Source organism: Anticarsia gemmatalis, chromosome 4, assembly GCF_050436995.1.
Source record: "Anticarsia gemmatalis isolate Benzon Research Colony breed Stoneville strain chromosome 4, ilAntGemm2 primary, whole genome shotgun sequence".
Taxonomy (NCBI): domain Eukaryota; kingdom Metazoa; phylum Arthropoda; class Insecta; order Lepidoptera; family Erebidae; genus Anticarsia; species Anticarsia gemmatalis.
Window position 1 is genome coordinate 3919435 of NC_134748.1, and position 22210 is coordinate 3941644.

Below are 22210 nucleotides of genomic sequence, written 5' to 3' on the forward strand. Positions count from 1 at the left end.
TGTTTTATTTTGTTTCACAATATGACTTTTATCTTCCATACTTTCTTATACTGTAAACTGAGATTTCCTTTCACTTTAAGATCCGTGTTCTTAACTGTCTCACACGTAATTTGAACCTCCACAAATATGTCTATAATATAAAGTAAAATATGTTAATTATTTTCATTGTTGACAAAATTAACATTATAAATAAATCATTGATTTAAGGTTCAGTCCAAACACGAAATTTGGTTTTTACGCCATTAAATATACAGCAGCGCATTAAATACTATGACATATTGAACAAAACTAACTTAACTGATATAATAGTTATTCTCTGATAGCTTCAAACTCAGTTTTTTAGTACCTAGGCCACAAAATGTCGAGTAAAGAATTTAGACTAATTATAAACTTTTCTAGTGTGTACGTATTTTTAAAATTCTCACCGCCCGGTACATGCCTATATGTACGACCGTTTTTACCAGGGGACTAACTAATGCCATCAAAAACATCCTGTAAAAAACCCCCAAGTCTCGCAGCTCAGTCTCTCTGCCGTAAAAAGTTGTGAGATCTATGTAACACCAAGTCGATTAATCTATTTAGCCACTACTTAAAGAGACCTTCTGTCTTAAGTTATTACATAAGCTATTATCATGCCAAGTCCGTGAACAAGTCGATTTATTTGTTTTAAACGTAAAATATTTTTAATATTGGCATGATGCTGGATGCATGATCCATAATGAACTTTTGATGATCGGTGAGTCAGTGAGTGAAAAAATAAAATTCTGAAACTTTTACAAGTTGTCATTCTTAAACTACTGGTTCAAATTGACTGACATTTTAAATATACAATCACTGATTGGTTGCTGAAAATTCAAGCTTCCTGTTTTATCCACAACGAAATTATAGGGTGGTCGAAAATAGCCTGAATTGCTTCGAGAAAAGGATGGTACGGCCGTGCCGCTTTTTTTTGCTCGACTTGCAGATAATAATTGATTTAATAATAGCGTAATATTTCGCTCCCCTACACCTTTAAGTATAACAGTCGTGATATTTCTAAATTATAACAAAGCTCGATCATTTTATATATCTAACCGAATTTGTGAATTAACATAAGTTTCACGCGGTAAATATAATTTTAAAAAAATATTATAGAATTATTATGTAGCACGTTGATTACTGGGCCTTAAATTAGTCAATTAGTGACTGTACATTTGAAACAACTATTATTTTTCACTTATGGGAAAAAAACCGAACAGTTTTCCTTATTATTGAAGACCTTTGGTAGGAACAACGGTAAATAGTAACACTGCCATTGAGTATAAAAACAAGAACCTTGTTATTCACAGGCAGTTGTCTTTGAGACTCATTTATGCCTGGTTTCGGAGGTACATTTAGCGGTAGTTTATCTATTCAATAGCTTTCATAACTACCGCTTAATGTACCTCAGAAACCGAGGGTTAGTTATGTATAAAATTTTTCCGTTAAAAAAACGCCTTGAAACTCAATACTTTAGTAACTTCTAAATATTTACATTGTGTGTCGACTATGTTGTAATGTAACACAGTAATTAGCGTTTACATGAAATTACCTTGGATGGTTTGGTAGTTCGATACTGTAGAAAATCGCCCTATTTTTCCTATAGCCAGTCCTAAAGAGTATTATGAAGTTGACATTTAAAGAGAGAAATTAGTTCCCGCGGCACCCGCTAGGGGCGCTGAGCAGATTATCACACAACATTCCTTAATATGGAAAAAATGTACTTAAAATATTTATAATTTTACATGAGCTGTACCTTGATTCTCTACCACTATCGACTACCGACAACCGGCTAGCTATCGAAATTTTGACATTTAAAATGTACTGCCAAAATGTTTCCTACGACACCCGTCAGAGGCGCTGATCAGATTTTCATACAAAATTTCTCGATAACAGGTCGGTTGTCGGTAGTCGATAGTAGTAGAGAATCGAGGCACTGATTGCCTTTGTTTCGCTGTCGGCAGAGTAACCGACTGCTGATCATGATTTCTTGGGTATGATTCCCGAGTAAGAAAAGTACTATCGTTCATCTCTGATTTGTATTAGAATATTTCAAAATATGTATGCTATTTGCCAAAACTTAAATAAATTAATGTGCAGAAAAATATGATTAGTTGCAATTTGGTCAATAAAACTACAAACTTATTAAAACTGCTAAGAAATTGAAAAACTGTTAAGAATTATTATGAAAATTCGGAGCCCCCGTTTAATGTTATTTATCTCGCACTTGCTTTGACAATGTAAGTAAGAACTACAAACCTTATTTATACGCCAGCCCTAAAATTTAATTCCACAGATCAGATATTTGCTTTGTATTTTCAGTTTCAACAGGCACTGTTGCAAGAAAAAGAACTGAGTATAAAATGAGACAAAGACAAATACTTGCAACAGACAACAATTAAATGAATAAATAAACTAATTAATAAACGTCATAGTTAAAATAAAATGCCACGTGCTGAATATTTTAAAAGTAATTTGCTATTGATTGGTAATTACAATATCCTAATATATTTGTAAGTCCCGTGTACCGGATCCGAGCCTCGTGACCAGTGGTCTCGTGCACTTACGCATGCACTGCATACAATATCAATACCTACCTAAATTGAAGCTTAATGACGCAAAACTTAACGATTTAGGGGTCAGTTCATAAAGTGTTTGGCTATGTGACGCCTTAGTTTTCTTTAGATTTCTAATTAACTTTATTATTTGAATACTAGCTGACCCGTGCGGCTCTGCTCGCGTGAATTTCGTACTGTTGCTTATTCGTTTGAGCACGCGAATTGCGAAGCACTACACACCTTCACATAAAAATGCTAACAACTCTTTTGTCATCTAATGGTTATTTACGGAAGGGGCCCGAAGAGCACACAATGTGACACAGGCTCAGGCGCGCCTGATTTCCTGTGGTTACCTTCTTTTCCGCTCTCGTCTGTATCCGTACCAGTTTACAGTGTAAAATATAATACTTTATTATACACTGACCATTGCTTACCCGTCTGGATTCAGAATATTATTATAGGTACAGACAGACCTATCTGCGCCGGAGCTCTTCACACGCGTAATAATGTAGGTATACTTGCGATGATACGTCCGAAACCGCGTAACCCGTTATTATTTTTTATATATCATCCGTTGTTTATTTTTTAAAACTTACGACATAGTCTGTTTCATAGCTATCCAATTTATCACCTTGATGCAACCAATTAATTTGGTTACGTGTTACAAACTACAACGCCATCTGTTAGTTGCGGCGAACAACGACAACAAACGAAATTACTCGATTTGCCATCTAGGATATCCCGATCGCACCGGAACCACGTAAACCAACATTTTTGAGTAATATATCATACAACATTTATGTTTGAAAATCTTATAAATGTATAGCCTGTTTCAAAGGTATTTTTTTAACAATAAAGCAATCAAAATAAATTAATTAGGAAAAACATGCTGTGTTGCGGACTATATCGCCATCTATTGGTTGGTGCGAACAGCAGGTATCGATACGGCAGGCACCGCGTTAACTATATGCGAATGTTGTGAAATGGCTTGCAACGCCATCTATGGTCTCTTTAGGGAAACGCAGGTTCAAACGAATTCTACGTATTTTTTTCAATTTTCTAAAAATCTATGAAATTTTATGCGATAAAAAGTATCCCAGTACTTGCTCCACTATTTATTCTATGCATATACCAAATTTCAGTGCATTTTATCCGGTAGTTTTTACGTGATAGCGTAACATACAGACAGGAAAAAACCTGACCTTGAACTCTCTACTGATTTATTATAAGTATATAGATTATTAACGTCTTGTATTTTTCTTTCAAGACTGCACACTGTAAATCAGTACAATGACATTGTTATTGATCATTATTGTGACATTGTTATTAATCATTATTATGACATTGCTATTAATCATTATTATGACATTGTTATTAATTTGGAAATATTGACATTAAAAAAGAGCAAGCCGTGAGTTTATTGCCGTTTCTTCTCACGAGCAACAGCTTTTCCGAAACGGTGGTAGATAAAAAATATTTTGACGATTTCAAATACTTGTTAAAGTTTATGAAATATAAATATTTGACTTTGACTTTGAAATGTATGAAAACTACTGTCTATATATCCATAAAATATTTTATTAACAAGAGCAACCAAGTTATAACTTCCATAATTGTAAAGGCATGTAGTATGAGGAAACGAAGGGTAGAAAGTGCAATTAAACTCAACACAATACACAATATTTTGTCAGTTCCGAGTAGCAGTCAGACCCATACCATACCCCCCAAACCCCACAACATCTTAGCGTAGTGGTAGCAGCACAGTGACCAACACCACTATAAGATCCCATACATTTCAAAAATAAAACACTTCAGTACTTAAATGTTATATATTCAAGAAATACCTCTAAAACGTAAGTTTTTAATACTGTTAATTGATTTCTCATTCTTAACTATAATGTCTTTGTTTTCTTCTGTTAAATAATGTTCTAAAGCCCATCCTGGATGTGAACCGTCACCAGTTCTTTTGACGCGTTTCTCGATCATTTCAGCTGATACAGTTTTAAAATCGTAAGCCAAGCCAACTTTTGACAATAGGTCTAAGACTAACCAAGTAGGGTTGGTCCAATAACCACCCAGCTCGCCGGCTCTGTAGTCCCATGGAAACGTGTGATGGAAGTTGTGTAATCCTTCTCCTGTTGTCAATATTGCAATCAGTTTATGTTCCGCTGGTAGAATACCTTTGTCGTAAGGCTTTACTCCCCAAGTATGTGCTGCAGAGTTTATCAAAAATGTCGCGTGTTGTGAAAGGACTAAACGCAACATCCCGGCGACAAAGAATGCAGACCAAAGTTTCTCGCCCCACAGCAGTGGTAAGGTACTCGGTAAGAAAAAGCAGAAGAAGAGCGCCAAAGGTATATAGTACCTGAAAATTATAATATATCAGCTTAGCCTTTCTTCCAAGCTATGTTGGAGTCGGCTACCAGTCTCACCAGGTGGAGCTGAATACCAGTGTTTTACATGGGGCGACTGCCTATCTGACCTCCACAACCCAGTTACCTGGGATAACACGATACCTTTCGGTGAGACTGGTTGTCAGACTCTCAAGTTTCTGATTACTATTAACGACTGTCAAAGATCCTCGGCAATGATAGCCGGGACTTACAATTTAACGTGCCTTCCGAAACACGGAGGAACTCGATATGTATAAGATGATCACCCATCCACAAATCAACCTCGGCAAGCGTAGCTTAACCTCAAAGATCGATCCACGGCTGTTGTTAATATTTTAAATTACACGTGTTTGTAAACACGTTGAAGTTTAATTTATGCCTACACTTTACATTTTGGGAAAAAACAAGGAATAAATTTACAGTCAAACGCTCTTTAACCCCAGTTTACGGAACGCACGTGCTTTTCTCATAAGTTGTCACAATGACATCATTGAATCTTCGCGTTTTAAAAATTGACCAAAATTATTTGACCAATAAATTCTCCGAATAATGTAACGACAACAGAGATACTTCGAAATTAAACAAGACGACTTAATTATTAAGATAATTGTAATCTACTGAGCTTGGCTGGGGTTGGCTACGAAGGGGATTATTTTTTAAACAAAAATTATATTTGATCCCCTGTTTTTCACTATGACTATGCTAGTTTCTGTTTGCATTTCTGTTGACAAAATCCGTGATTTTGTCTTCAGAACTGTGACTAGACGGTAAGACAGGTAGATAAACTTTCGCATTTAAAAATTATTATTTATTTACTCACCGATGTTGAAAGCTCAACAGTGGGTGGTTCTGTAAATCACTCATATCTATGGAACGACCCTGGGCTATCACTTGAGGTTGTTTCTTGACCAGCAGCCAGCCGATGTGAGAGAAGAAGAAGCCTCTCCTTGCGTTGTGAGGATCCACGTCCGTGTCACTGTACTTGTGGTGCAAGCGATGATCGCGGCTCCAATGAATCACGGATCCCTGGAAATTGAAACATTTATTTTATACGTAACCACACATACTTTACTAATTTATTTAGTTCTTGTTGTTATAGTGTAACAATCAATCATACGATCATGACAAATTCACGTCTGTAATCATAAAATCAATTTGTATCTGTTGTAATTTACTACTTTTGTTTAAATTATTTAATCAAACAATTTAACTTCTAGAAGATGCAAGTCCGCTTTAAAATAATAAAAACAGTTTGTATATTTTGTTTTAATCGTGGAACTTCAAAAATTATTGTACGTAGGTAGGTATAATGTAAGTATGAGTTAAGAAGAACGTACCTGAAAAGGCATTGTGGCTAATATCACTAGTACAAACTGCAAAGGTAATTTCGCTTTGTACGTCTTGTGCGTCCATAGTCTATGTGGACCCAACGTTATGCCCATCAATGAAGATATGTACACGAAACAAGCTGAAAAAAAATACAATGTAATAATCAATTATACCTAATGTTAATATGGAAAATTATTTAGGATATTACTGTTCACTACATAATATATTTGTTACATTTGAAGACATCCAATATTCGTAACTGAAGGTACGTTTTTGAAATATGGCTGCAAGTAGAGGTGGCAGTTATGCAAGATAAATATATTATGATAAAACAAAAAAAAATACACTTGTATTGAAAGGGCTACGAACATGTCTACATGAATCGAAAATACATTTAACTATAATATAACATAATCTATACAATGTTTTATCCATTAGAAAAAGAACAAGCACAATTTTATACCGGATGAGTACTTTAATAGATTGCACCATACATTTAATCTTCTGTATTTTATTTAATTTCCGAAAAGTTTTTGCATGTGATTCTAAGCATTTTAATTGAGTCACAAGTAAAGCCGTAGTAACCACATTAAATATGAAACATAAATAAATATACTCACAAAATACAAAAGTTTGCCACATAGTGTCCGTAAACAGAACATAAAAGCCATAAGGAATACTGAGGTTTAACAATATTAGGGGAGTAGCATTCCTCCACTCGATCTTCCATTTGAGTTTACTCAAAGGTTTCCCATCAACCCCCGTTGATATTAAACTATCACTAGTTTCATCCATCTTTGAACGATAAACTAACGTTTTGCAACTGCTCAATACAATAGAGACTTATTTTTCGGTTTTTTTTTTCAACATCCAGTACTTTTTCTGTCTATGTTATGTGAGTAAATGAGACTTTATTGATCCAAACGCACATAAAGAAAGTGTAATGGTTATAATTTATACACTTTTACAACAACACCAATTTGCTAATCAATTAAATGTTTATGCAAATATTTTAATTTTTAAATCGCAGCCAACGCTAGGGTAACGTCCTACAATCATTGGCATTTTTATACTCACTTGGCAAAATTCCGTCCTAATTGGTTGCTCGACCAGCGAATAAAAATTTTAGCAATACTCGTGGCAATGTCGTCTTTTTTTTAAGGCTCATCCCGCGTTTCCCTGTCTTGGGCAGTGGCATTGAAGCCTAGACTTCCCATTAATTAAAGGGGATATCTGGGGGCACGGCAGTGCCCCCGCAAGTCGAGCAAAAAAAAGTGGCACGGCTGTAAAGCACAAATTGCCATTAAAATTTCAGGAGCATTAACTTCTTTAAGATACTCACCTCAATCATCATATTCAGAAGGACTCTAGTGAGGAATTCGGTTGCTGGCCCGTCGTGCTGTGCAGTGTGATACATATACTTATAATCAAATCATGCGATGGCCAGGTCGATTTATTTGTTTTAAACGTAAAACATTTTTAATAACTTATTTAATAACTTTAGACAGAAGGTCCTTTAAGTAGAACCTAAACAGATTAATCGACTTGGTATTATATAGATTTCACAACTTTTTACGGCAGAGAGACTAAGCTCCGAGACTTGATGTTTTTTACTGGATGTTTTTGATGGCATTACTTTTAGCGAGACAAAAGGGTGTAAATTATTGCTTTATGATAATTATTATTTACAAAAACTTATCTGCGTATTGTTTTAGCAAGAAATATCTATTTGTATTTTATTCTCGAAAAGATATCACATTTTAAAACTCGTGCTGCATTTTCTACTAAACTTTTGCAGGCATCATATCTTGAGACTCGAGAGTTTTCTTTCACAGGACAGTCATACGTTTACAAAAACACGACATGGCTGTACAACACGAAGGCAATTGTCCCGGGCAAGTGTTCCGAACTTCCGTCTACCTTGTGTACTGATACCTGCAAAAGCGCAACCCTATTGAAACGTATAATAAATATTTGTTTACAAATATGTTTTTTATACATTCATGGACAAACAGTAAATAAAATTGTGTATAAAGTGATGCTTTGCTATAAAGAAATACCGCCCCAATACTAAAAATAATCCCACATTTTATCATACACGAGTGACGAACCCGACTTATGCAAATGCGAAGTGAGGCTGTGTGAAAATTCTAAGATAATTATATAATATAAAAATATATAAATACACATAAGATCATACAGCCTCCCCGCGGCACACCCTGGAATCTGGACACCAGCTAAGTACGGTATCGCAGAACCTCGGCTGACTATTCTTCTCACCACAATGGTACTCTCAAACACTAGGCAAAAGCAACCGGCCTCTACCTCCAGATACCATAATGACTCGTCTCATAGATCTTAACACACATCTCAGAGTCACAGCAAAAAAAAGGCTTGGCTATTCTTGGTCTTCTAGAATTATGCGCCAAAAAAACTAATTATGTCTTCGTCCTCCTATATTTCTTCTTTTATTGATAGACTTTTTCTGTGGATGTGAGAACATCTGTGACATATCGAGCTCCTCCGTATTCCGTAAGGAACGTTAAATTGTGGGTCCCGGCTGTCATTTTCAAAGATCTTTGACAGTCGTTAATAGTAGCCAGAAGCTTGAAAGTCTGACAAGCAGTCTTACCGAAGGTGTTACATAAAGGTGTTATAACCCAGGTAACTGGGTTGTGGAGGTCTGATATGCAGGCGCTCCATGTAAAATACAGATATTCAGCTGCACCCGGTGAGACTGAAAGCCGACTCCAACATAGTTGGTAGAACGGCTAGGTTGATATTGATTGGCTTTTTCGCTCAGCTTGCTGTATAATTTTTCTCGTACTATTTACATTCTTGTGTTAGATTGTACTCCTCAAACAATTAGAATATAAATGCAACCCATTACTGTCCCACTGCTGGCAAGGGTCTCCTCCCGTAATGAGGGAGGGGTAAGGCCTTGAGTCCACCACGCTGGCCAAGTGCGGTTTGGGGACTTTGCATGCCCTCAATAAATGTATTAAACAAATTATTAGGCGTGCAAGGTTTCCTCCCGATGTTTTCCTTCACCGTTGAAGCACGTGACAATTTTTTCTAATACACACATAACTTCGAAAAGTCATTGGTGTGTTGCCTAGGATTCGAACCTGCGACCACTTGCGTAGGAGGTGTCAACTTATACCACTCGGCTATCACTGCTCTAGAACAATTAGAAAGTAGAATAAAAAAAATACGAGTATGTATAGGCACGCTAATACTTTACTTAACAAGCTTTGTAAATTATGCCACGTGTGTTTGCTATTTTACATACAATTAATCTAGCCTAGACAGGCATTGATAATTCGAAAAGTCTGCATATTTGATAGATCACGTTTTTCTTATTAGTGTATGTATTAAATTATTGATTTATTCATGACTCATGGGTCACTCCGGGCTTTCATTTACGTCAAGTGAATTGTATTTGTTATACAGCTTGAAAGATTCACACGTGTTGAAGTATCATTAATTAATTAATAATAATTACAATGTTTAAATTTTGTTTTCTTTCTTTATACTTATTTGTGTGATGAACACGAGTATCTGATTTGCGTTTTTATGTAAAATTATCCATGTACGTACGTATGTATATCGAAATATGTAAATATGTTTATCAGTTATCTGGAAACCATAGCATAAAAATTGTTTAGTTTTGTCGTTATTTGTCACCCAACGATTAAGCTTTTACGCGTTTTGATTCTGGTGATTTGTTATCTATGTATGTATCCCTTGTGAGATGATTTCCTGATATAATAGTAGTATAAGTTGGTACCTCCCACGCAAGTGGTCAATGGTTAGAACGCGAGGCAAAACACCATATGTGTGTTAGAAATAATTATCCCTTGTTCTAACGGTAAAGAAAGAGATCGTGGTGCAACCTTGTAAGTCTCCAACCCACACTTGGCCAAAGTGGTAGACTGTCCTTTGTTTTAAAAGTACTTTCAACAACTGCTAGACTTTTTAAATTACAATTTAAGGAAAAAATACACTTTAAAAGAAAGAGTTTAATTAGACTTGAGAACCAGACAAAATATCGATATAAAATACCTAATTGTAAAGTAAACGTGATAGACATGTCATTTTTTTCCACGGCATCAGACACGTGCCTTAAATGTTAAGATGGACGGGTGGTGCTTACATTACCGTAATGATAATGAAATAACAGTCAAACAATGTCATTAAGCAGTCAATATTCACAAGCAATTGAATAGGCATTATAGACGGACATATACATATGTATGTATCGCCATTGTTACGGGGAAATACCCAATTTCTTCTATTGTTTTGTGTTAGCAAAAAACACTGACTAACAACGTGCAACCTTTGATCTTTCATAGCTCCGGAAAGTAAAATCCTGGTAGGTTATTGCTGCCTTGGAAGACGGGTGGGTCTCCAGCACGGGACAATACCCTTGTGCCATCACATCTTCAAAGACGTCGATCTGTTACGACGCTGCTGCTGCAGTTGTGGAGTTTCTCAGACAGCGCAAATTTGCTGTTCTTTGCGGTAATTGCATGTTTGAGCCATTTAGGGATAAAACCATGGGATCGTGAATTCCGAGCGCTTAAGACATCTTTCGGGAAATCACACGGCACTTATCACGATATTATGCGACACGTGATCAGTGGGCTGGTCCTTTCTTAGGACAAAGAATAAGAATTGTCATTCAATGCCGCCAATCTTATTCGAAACACTATATTCTAAACGCATAAACAATTGAAATTAATTAAAATGTTTAATTTTACCTGATATATTTCTTTATAAAAAAATCGTAATAATAGGTTCTGAAGATATGCAGTTGGTATACGACTTTTGGACCTGACTGTACCAGTACGTCCTACGTACAAAGTTGGTACAATATTGTCGTGACAAATTAAACTGCAACGGAACAAAGTACGTATACACGTGCGAGACGCAGATGCTACTTAAAATTGTTACGATATAGTTCCAAACTTGTGTTTAGCTTTATCCGAATTTCTCGACTTAACTTTATGTTGCCTGTAATAAAAATTACTACCGCTAAATGTACCTCAGAAACCGGGAGTTAGTTATGTATTAAATTTTTTCGGTTAAAAAACGTCTTCAAACTCAATAATTTAGAAACTTCTTAATATTTACGTTGTGTGTCGACTATGTTGTAATGTAACACAGTAATTAGCGTTTACATGAAATTACCTTGGATGGTTTGGTAGTTCGATACTGTAGAAAGTCGCCCTATTTTTCCTATAGCCAGTCCTAAAGAGTATTATGAAGTTGACATTTAAAGAGAGAAATTAGTTCCTGCGGCACCCGCTAGGGTCGCTGAGCAGATTATCACACAACATTCCTTAATATGGAAAAAATGTACTTAAAATATTTATAATTTTACATGAGCTGTACCTCGATTCTCTACCACTATCGACTACCGACAACCGGCTAGCTATCGAAATTTTGACATTTAAAATGTACTGCCAAAATGTTTCCTACGACACCCGTCAGAGGCGCTGATCAGATTTTCATACAAAATTTCTCTATGACAGGTCGGTTGTCGGTAGTCGATAGTAGTAGAGAATCGAGGCACTGTACCTCGATTCTGTACATTCGATACTAACGTCACGCTATCGAATCCCATACATTACTATCGAGCTACTCGTTAGGAAACCGGCAGCAATCCGGCAGAGAATCGCGACCTATCGAGTATCGAAAACTTGACATTTAAAGTGAGTAAAAGATTCGTTCTGAAAATTTGTTCTTTAAATTAAATTGTATATTGGTAATAATTGTGTATAAACTAATTTTAAATATATCATATAGTGGATAAAAAAATATTACCAAAGGTATTATTCTCATAAATAATAATTATAGACTACTTTAAACCGCATTAGTAAAAATAAATCAATCTCTTCTCTTCTCGTCGTATGGTTAGTGGTCAACCTAGTGTCAAAGTTGTTCAAGCCGCCCAAAGGCCTTTGACGTGGCTTAACGACTGTTATCCTAATTGACAACAACCGGGACCGACTTTTTACGTGCCCTCCGAAGGAGACAATACCTTTTCAGCCTCTTTGGCCTCGTCTTCCTAAAATTATCTAATATAAAATATTTAAATAATTTATTAAAATTAAAAATGGAAATAATATTTTATTTCCAAATTCAAATTTCGAATTTAGCCTAAGTGCGCTCCAGCAAAAAAAAACATTTATTTGTTTTATTTTATTTGAATGTTTGGTGGAAAATGGCGCCATTGAAGAACATAGTTGTTGCAAAAATCCGCTAGGGGCGCTGATCAATTTTTCATACAAAATTTTTCGATAGCGAGTCGGTAGTCGATACTCGATAGTTGTACAGAATCGCGGTACTGTAGCTCAATTCTCTACTACTATCGACTACCGACAACCGACCTGTCATCAAGAAACTTTGTATGAAAATCTGATCAGCGCCTCTGATGGGCGTCGTAGAAACTTTTTTGGCAATACATTCTAAATGTCAAAATTTCGATAGCTAGCCGGTTGTCGGTAGTCGATAGTAGTAGAGAATCGCGGCCCCGATTGCCTTTGTTTCGCTGTCGGCAGAGTAACCGACTGCTGATCATGATTTCTTGGGTATGATTCCCGACTAAGAAAAGTACTATCGTTCATTTCTAATTTCTATTAGAATATTTCAAAATATGCTATTTGACAAAATTTAAATAAATTAATGTGCGGAAAAATATGATTAGTTGCAATTTGGTCAATAAAACTACAAACTTATTAAAACTGCTAGGAAATAAAAGAAATAAATTATTATGTAAATTCGGAGCCCCTGTTTAATGTTATTTATGTCGTACTTGCTTTGACAATGTAAGTAAGAACTACAAACCTTATTTATACGCCAGCCCTAAAATTTAATTCCACAGATCAGATATTTGCTTTGTATTTTCAGTTTCAACAGGCACTGTTGCAAGAAGAAGAACTAAGTATGAAATGAGACAAAGACAAATACTTGCAACAGACAACTATTAAATAAACTAATTAATAAACGTCATAGTTAAAATAAAATGCCACGTGCTGAATATTTTAAAAGTAATTTGCTATTGATTGGTAATTACAATATCCTAATGTATTTGTAAGTCCCGTGTACCGGATCCGAGCCTCGTGACCAGTGGTCTCGTGCACTTACGCATGCACTGCATACAATATCAATACCTACCTAAAATGAAGCTTAACAACGCAAAACTTAACGATTTAGGGGCTCATGAATTAATTTCAGATAACTATCTGCTAAATAAGTTCAGAGGAAATATATAAAAATATATACAACTGTCAATCTACCTGATAGTAAGTATCTAATAGATATTTCAAAGTTGATAAATTTTTAAATGGAATCTATACTAATATTTTAAAGCTGAAGAGTTTGTTTGTTTGAACGCGCTAATCTCAGGAACTACTGGTCCGATTTGAAAAATTATTTCAGTATTATATAGCTCATTTATTGAGGAAGGCTATAGGCTATATATCATCACGCTACAACCACTAGGAGCAGAGTACCAGTAAAAATGTTACAAAGACGGGGAAAATTATGACCCATTCTCTCTTATGTGACGCAAGCGAAGTTGCACGGGTCAGCTAGTCAGTTTATAAAACGAGTAGAGACATTAAAAATAGCTCTCTCTCTCTTCAAAAACACACTCAAGGAACAGAAATCTGAACAGGGTCATAAAAAATATCATCAGTGAATCTTTTTCATTAGTTATTTTTTCTTTGTGAGAATTCAAGAGATAAGTTGCAGTGGCGAAGGCTCCATACAACTCGATTCCTACCGGCTTCCCTTTCTGGACAGACTTAATATTAGTGTTAAATTAATTGTTTACTTTTGCCTAATAATACACAATTAATTAATAATCGCCAATATTAAAACCGAAATCTTTAACTAGAATCAATAATCTAATCGAAACAGTACGCAAACGCCTACCCTACAAAAATTACGCTCCGCTAAAAACGCAACGTGAAGTAATAATAATGAAATAAACCGTAGGCGCTGATCGGGAATCGCGTACAATAAAAACTATGGCGGCGATGTCGCTTACGACCTTTTGGATCGCGCTTTACACCGCGCTGCATAGTGGCGAGCAAGCCGGAGGAAGAGCGGGTTGCCTCGCGTCCATGACCAAGTCGATCTATTTGTTTTAAAGGTATTTTTTTAAAAATTGGCATGATAATAACATACGTAATAACTTAAGACAGAAGGTCCTTTAAGTAGAGACTAAATAGATTAATCGACTTGGTATTATATAGATCTCACAACTTTTACGGCGAGACTTGAGGTTTTTTACAGAATGTTTTTGATGGCATCTCACTTCTTTTTGTAGAGCGAACATAAGTCCAATTTGTATGGAAAGACGTTTTTTTTTCATAATTCAATATATTTTCCTATGGGAATGTTGTTCAGTTTCATGGGCTAAACACCCGTACCCACCCTATACCCCCTCCCGTTATGCCTCATATAGTAGGTACCTATTTACACCTATTTATTTTTATTTTATTTTCTACAGTAATAATAATTCATTAACTGAAAATGTAACCTTGTAATCTTATAATCTTATACATTTATATGGGATTACAAAGTTATTGTTGCAGTTGGTGTATTTAGAAAACTGGACCGAAATTAGAAAATATTAATTTTTTCCCATGATTAAGACACTAAACCCTATTTGTATTCTAAATTTTAAGCTTCTAAGTCTGCTAGAAGTACCTTAGACTTTTGATGATCGGTGAGTCAGTGAGTCAGTGAATCAGTGAGTGACAAAATTCAAAATTTTAACAAGTTGTCATTCTTAAACTACTGGTTCGAATTGACTGAAATTTTAATTATACCGTGTTTATACAATGACTGATTAGTTGCTGAAAATCCAGGCTTCTTGTTTTATCCACAACGAAATTATGGGGGGGTCGAAAATAGCCCGAATTGCTTCGAGAAAAGGTTGTTACGGCCGTGCTGCTTTTTTTTTGCTCGACTTGCGGGGGCACTTCCGTGCCCCCAGATTTTGTCAGATTTATAGGTTAAACTCATTTCTATAAAAGTGTTCCGAGTTTATCCATTATGTGTTTGATATTTTATTGTTGATGAATACATTCTAAATTGCTTGTATAATATGTTATTAAACAACCAGTGCGAGACAATCATCAATCGTTCGATATACGTTATCTTAAATATGTGCTGTTGTGTTACCTACGTGTTACTACTGAAGACAGAGTAACTTAATGCAAAACAAGCATGATTAGGTAGCATGGTAAGTACCTATGTATTATTAGACTGTAGAGAGAGAAATAAGAGACTGTAGTCGAATGTAGATAGTACTTTCATATTGTTATTATGCAGTAATACGCAAATTTTACGTCGATATTCTTACTACTAATAGCTCCGGCTTACCTTTTGTAAAAAATGACCCTTCGCCACTGATAAGTTGTATTAAATAATAAGAGCTAATTTCACAATTTATGGATTATTGTTGATAACTGTCTATGTGACAGCAAATGTATGAAAGCTAGTTTCGAAATTCCCCTTAATCACCTAATACTTATTCAAAAATGGTGAGACGCTAAGAGTCGCATTGGTCCGTTTTTGCAGTGACAGAAGTTTTCTAAATAATCATAATTTTTTATCATAGGGGTACATAAGTACCCCTTTGAGTCTTTAAGCCCTTAAGTCTTTTTAATCATAGGGGTACATAAGTGATTGACTGATTGATGATTAAAAAGACATGTTGTGTATGAGAAAACGAAATATACAAAAAAATTAAGGGTATAAAGTGCAATCAAACAATATTTTGTCAGTTCCGAGTGGGAGTCGGACCCACAAGCTCTTAACGCAGTGGTAGCAGCACTCTGACCAACACCACTATAAAATCCCATACATTAGAAAAATAAAACACTCAAGTACTTAAATGTAATATATTTAAGAAATACCTCTAAAACGTAAGTTTTTAATACTGTTAATTGATTTCTCATTCTTAACTATGATGTCTTTGTTTTCTTCTGTTAAATAATGTTCTAAAGCCCATCCTGGATGAGAACCGTCACCAGTTCTTTTGACGCGTTTCTCGATCATTTCAGCTGATACGGTTTTAAAATCGTAGGCCAAGCCAACTTTTGACAATAGGTCTAAGACTAACCAAGTAGGGTTGGTCCAATAACCACCCAGTTCGCCGGCTCTGTAGTCCCATGGAAACGTGTGATGGAAGTTGTGTAATCCTTCTCCTGTTGTCAATATTGCAATCAGTTTATGTTCCGCTGGTAGAATACCTTTGTCGTAAGGCTTTACTCCCCAAGTATGTGCTGCAGAGTTTATCAAAAACGTCGCGTGTTGTGAAAGGACTAAACGCAACATCCCGGCGACAAAGAATGCAGACCAAAGTTTCTCGCCCCACAGCAGTGGTATGGTACTCGGTAAGAAAAAACAGAAGAAGAGCGCCAACGGTATATAGTACCTGAAAATGATAATAAACATTTTAAATTACACGTGTTTGTAAACAAGTTTGTAAACACGTTGAAGTTTAATTTATGCCTACACTTTACATTTTGGGAAAAAACAAGGAATAAATTTACAGTCAAACGCTCTTTAACCCCAGTTTACGGAACGCACGTGCTTTTCTCATAAGTTGTGACCATGACTTCATTGAATCTTCGAGTTTAAAAAATTGACCAATAAATTCTCCGAATAATGTAACGAAAATAGATAATACTTTGAAGTTAAACAAGAAATCCTATTTACTAAGATAATTGCAATTCAAACTAGGCTTGGCTTTTCAGCCACTCAGGGGTTTGTTTTTTTGGAAACAAAGATTATATTTGAACCCCTGTTTTTCACTATGACTATACTTGGTTCATGAAAATCGAGCGATAAGCGATTTTGTCTACAGAACTGTGACTAGACGGTACGACAGGTAGATAAACTTTCGCATTTAAAACTATTATTTATTTACTTACCGATGTTGAAAGCTCAACAGTGGGTGGTTTTGTAAATCACTCATATCTATGGAGCGACCCTGGGCTATCACTTGAGGTTGTTTCTTGACCAGCAGCCAGCCGATGTGAGAGAAGAAGAAGCCTCTCCTAGCGTTGTGAGGATCCACATCCGTGTCACTGTACTTGTGGTGCAAGCGATGATCGCGGCTCCAATGAATCACGGATCCCTGGAAATTGAAACATTTGTTTTATACGTAAGCACACATACTTTACTTTATTTAGTTCTTGTTGTTATAGTGTAACAATCAATACGATCATGAGAAATTCACGTCTGTTATCATAAAATCAATTTGTATCTGCTGTAATTTACTACTTTTGTTTAAATTATTTAATCAAACAATTTAACTTCTAGAAGATGCAAGTCCGCTTTAAAATAATAAAAACAGTTTGTATACTTATTTTGTTTTAATCGTGGAACTTCAAAAATTATTGTACGTAGGTAGGTATAATGTAAGTATGAGTTAAGAAGAACGTACCTGAAAAGGCATTGTGGCTAATATCACTAGTACAAACTGCAAAGGTAATTTCGCTTTGTACGTCTTGTGCGTCCATAGTCTATGTGGACCCAACGTTATGCCCATCAATGAAGATATGTACACGAAACAAGCTGAAAAAAAATACAATGTAATAATCAATTATACCAAATGTTAATATGGAAAATTATTTAGGATATTAGTGTTCACTACATATTTGTTACATTTGAAGACGTCCAATATTCGTAACTGAAGGTAGGTTTTTGAAATATGGCTGCAAGTAGAGGTGGCAGTTATGCAAGATAAATATATTATGATAAAACAAAAAAAATACACTTGTATTGAAAGGGCTACGAACATGTCTACATGAATCGAAAATACATTTAACTATAATATAACATAATCTATAAAATGTTTTATCCATTAGAAAAAGAACAAGCACAATTTTATACCGGGTGAGTACTTTAATAGATTGCACCATACATTTAATCTTCTGTATTTTATTTAATTTCCGAAAAGTTTTTGCATGCGATTCTAAGCATTTTAATTGAGTCACAAGTAAAGCCGTAGTAACCACATTAAATATGAAACATAAATAAATATACTCACAAAATACAAAAGTTTGCCACATAGTGTCCGTAAACAGAACATAAAAGCCATAAGGAATACTGAGGTTTAACAATATTAGGGGAGTAGCGTTCCTCCACTCGATCTCCCATTTGAGTTTACTTAAAGGTTTCCCATCAACCCCCGTTGATATTAAACTATCACTAGTTTCATCCATCTTTGAACGATAAACTAACGTTTTGCAACTGCTCAATACAATAGAGACTTATTTATCGGTTTTTTTTTTCAATATCCAGTACTTTTTCTGTCTATGTTATGTGAGTAAATGAGACTTTATTGATCCAAACGCACATAAAGAAAGTGTAATGGTTATAATTTATACACATCTACAACAACACCAATTTGCTAATCAATTAAATGTTTATGCAAATATTTTAATTTTTAAATCGCAGCCAACGCTAGGGTAACGTCCTACAATCATCGGCATTTTTATACTCACTTGGCAAAATTGCGTCCTAATTGGTTGCTCAACCGGCGAATAAAAATTTTTGCAATACTCGTGGCAATGTCGTCTTTTTTTTAAGGCTCAACCCGCGTTTCCCTGTCTTGGGTAGTGGCATTGAAGCCTAGACTTCCCATTAATTACGGGAGATCTGGGGGCACGGCAGTGCCACCGTAAGTCGAGCAAAAAAAGTGGCACGGCTGTAAAGCACAAATTCGCCATTAAAATTTCAGGAGATTAACTTCTTTAAAATACTCACCTCAATTATCATATTCGGAAGGACTCTAGTGAGGAATTCAGTTGCTGGCCCGTCGTGCTGTGCAGTGTGATACATACTAATAATCAAATCATGCGATGGCCAGGTCGGTTTATTTGTTTTAAACGTAAAACATTTTTAATATTGACATGATAATAACTTATTTAATAACTTTAGACAGAAGGTCCTTTAAGTAGAGACTAAACGGATTAATCGACTTGGTATTACATAGATCTCACAACTTTTTACGGCAGAGAGACTACGCTGCGAGACTTGATGTTTTTTACCGGATGTTTTTGATGGCATTACTTTTAGCGAGACAAAAAGGGTGTAAATTATTGTTTAATGATAATTATTATTTACTAAAACTTATCTGCGTATTGTTTTAGCAAGAAATATCTATTTGTATTTTTATTTTCGAAAAGATATCGCATTTTAAAACTCGTGCTGCAATACGTTTTCTACTAAACTTTTGCAGGCATCATATCTTGAGACTCGAGAGTTTTCTTTCACAGGACAGTCGTATGTTTACAAAAACACGACATGGCTGTACAACACGAAGGCAATTGTCCCGGGCAAGTGTTCCGAACTTCCGTCTACCTTGTGTACTGATACCTGCAAAAGCGCAACCCTATTAAAACGTATAATAAATATTTGTTTACAAATTTGTTTTTTAGACATTCATGAAAAAACAGTAAATAAAATTGCTGATAAATTAACAGATGACACTTTTCCTACTATATATGCGTTGCCGCAGCCTGTATCATGGTATCAATACAATTGATTACAGATAGTACTCGATACATAATTATTCTGCTTAGTAAGGACTGGTAAGTATACAAGATAATTATTAAGATAACAGCTGCTTGGAACAAAATTAAGATTTAACTATAATGTTTATGTGTAAGTGTGTGTAGGTGATGAGAGAATTCACACAGAACCGGGAAATTTGGAAGGATAAAGGGGAGGACTTTGCTCGGTGGAAATAGAACACTAAAGATTACTTGAATGCAGGTGATAAGGAGCTTAAGCGAGTGATGCTTTGCTATAAAGAAATACCGCCCCAATACTAAAAATAATCCCACATTTTATCATACACGAGTGACGAACGCGACTAATGCAAATGCGAAGTGATGCTGCTTGAAAATTTGAAGATAATTATATAATAATAATAATATTAAAATATATAAATACACATAAGATCATAGAGCCTCCCCGCGGCACACCCTGGAATCTGGAACCCGGCTAAGTTCGGTGTCGCAGATCCTCGGCTGACTATTCTTCTCACAATGGTACCTTCAAACACTAGGCAAAAGCAACCGGCCTCTACCTCCAGATACCAATGACTCGTCTCATAGATCTTTAGACACAGCTCGAATCACAACTAAAAAAAGGCTTGGTTGTTCTTGGTCTTCTAGAATTATGCGCCAAAAAAACTAATTATGTCTTCGTTCTCCTATATTTCTTCTTTTATTGATTTACTTTTTTGTGGATGTGTGAACATCTGTGATATATCGAGTTCCTCCGTGTTCCGTAAGGAGCGTTAAATTGTGGGTCCCGGCTGTCATTTTCAAAGATCTTTGACAGTCGTTAATAGTAGCCAGAAGCTTGAAAGTCTGACAAGCAGTCTTACCGAAGGGTATACTTCATAAAGGTGTTATAACCCAGATAACTGGGTTGTGGAGGTCTGATAGGCAGTCGCTCCATGTAAAATACAGATATTCAGATATTCAGAGCAGTGATAGCCGAGTGGTATAAGTTGACACCTCCCACGCCAGTGGTCGCAGGTTCGAACCCGGGGCAACACACCAATGACTTTTCGAAGTTATGTGTGTATTAGAAATAATTATCACATGCTCCAACGGTGAAGGAAAACATCGTGAGGAAACCTTGCATGCCTAAAAATGTGTTTAAAACATTTATTGAGGGCATGCAAAGTCCCGCACTTGGCCAGCGTGGTGGACTCAAGGCCTAATCCCTCCCTCATTACGGAAGGAGACCCTTGCCCAGCAGTGGGACATTAATGGGTTAAATTTATTTATTATTCAGTATGTACAGGCACGCTAATACTTTACTTAACTAGCTTTGTAAATTATGCCACGTGTGTTTGCTATTTTACATACAATTAATCTAGCCTAGACAGGCATTGGTAATTCGAAAAGTCTGCATATTTGATAGATCACGTTTTTCTTATTAGTGTATGTATTAAATTACTGATTTATTCATGACTCATGGGTCACTCCGGGCTTTCATTTACGTCAAGTGAATTGTCTTTGTTATACAGCTTGAAAGATTCACACGTGTTGAAATATCATTAATTAATTAATAATAATTACAATGTGGCAATTTAACTGCACGTTTGGCGCAGTGGTTTAAGCGGTCACCTCGCCGCGACAACCGTAGCGCCGCGTGTGGTGGGTTCGAATCCCACCCGGGACATATCTTTGTGTGATGAGCACGAGTATATGTTCTGAGCCTGGTTGTGAATTTATCTATATAAGTATGTATTTAGAAGTATATAAGTATGTTTATCAGTTATTTGGTTACCATAGTACAAGCTCTGCTTAGTTTGGAATCAAATGACCGTGTGTGAATTGTCCCACTATATTTATTTATTTATTTATTTATAATGTTTAAGTTTTGTTTTCTTTCTTTATACTTATTTGTGTGATGAACACGAGTATCTGATTTGCGTTTTCATGTAAATTATCCATGTACGTACGTATGTATTTAGAAATATGTAAGTATCTTTATCAGTTATCTGGAAACCATAGCATAAAAATTGTTTAGTTTTGTCGTTATTTGTCACCCAACGATTAAACTTTTACGCGTTTTAATTCTGGTGACTTGTTATCTATGTATGTATCCCTTGTGAGATGATTTCCTGATATAATAGTAGTATAAGTTGGTACCTCCCACGCAAGTGGTCAATGGTTAGAACCCGAGGCAAAACACCATTATGTGTATTAGAAATAATTATCCCTTGTTCTAACGGTAAAGAAAGAGATCGTGGTGCAACCTTGTTAGTCTCCAACCCACACTTGGCCAAAGTGGTAGACTGTCCTTTGTTTTAAAAGTACTTTCAACAACTGCTAGACTTTTTTAATTACAATTTAA

General features: G+C 35.6%; 2 protein-coding genes across 2 annotated transcripts; both read right to left on the reverse strand.

The window, feature by feature from the left end:
* Nucleotides 1-4409: 4409 nt before the first annotated feature.
* Nucleotides 4410-7447, reverse strand: LOC142987845 (acyl-CoA Delta(11) desaturase-like). Its single transcript, XM_076136784.1, has 4 exons — nt 7376-7447; nt 6307-6437; nt 5790-5995; nt 4410-4941 (listed from the first exon to the last, which is right to left on the reverse strand). The coding sequence occupies exons 2-4, from the start codon at nt 6409-6411 to the stop codon at nt 4410-4412; spliced, it is 843 nt and encodes a 280-aa protein (XP_075992899.1). The 5' UTR covers nt 6412-6437; nt 7376-7447.
* Nucleotides 7448-16225: 8778 nt separating this feature from the next.
* Nucleotides 16226-18552, reverse strand: LOC142987846 (acyl-CoA Delta(11) desaturase-like). Its single transcript, XM_076136785.1, has 4 exons — nt 18378-18552; nt 17772-17902; nt 17257-17462; nt 16226-16757 (listed from the first exon to the last, which is right to left on the reverse strand). Exons 1-4 carry the CDS (start codon nt 18550-18552, stop codon nt 16226-16228), a joined length of 1044 nt encoding a protein of 347 aa, XP_075992900.1.
* Nucleotides 18553-22210: the final 3658 nt, after the last annotated feature.

Excerpts from the sequence above, each read along its gene's own strand:
- LOC142987845 (XM_076136784.1), bottom strand. The coding sequence starts at position 6,411 with ATGGGCATAACGTTGGGTCCACATAGACTATGGACGCACAAGACGTAC. Across the intron at positions 5,996-6,306 it reads TAGCCACAATGCCTTTTCAG|GGATCCGTGATTCATTGGAG; the intron begins GTACGTTCTTCT and ends TTCAATTTCCAG. Across the intron at positions 4,942-5,789 it reads CTGTTGAGCTTTCAACATCG|GTACTATATACCTTTGGCGC; the intron begins GTGAGTAAATAA and ends TATAATTTTCAG.
- LOC142987846 (XM_076136785.1), bottom strand. The coding sequence starts at position 18,552 with ATGGATGAAACTAGTGATAGTTTAATATCAACGGGGGTTGATGGGAAA. Across the intron at positions 17,903-18,377 it reads GTGGCAAACTTTTGTATTTT|CTTGTTTCGTGTACATATCT; the intron begins GTGAGTATATTT and ends ATTTTTTTTCAG. Across the intron at positions 16,758-17,256 it reads CTGTTGAGCTTTCAACATCG|GTACTATATACCGTTGGCGC; the intron begins GTAAGTAAATAA and ends TATCATTTTCAG.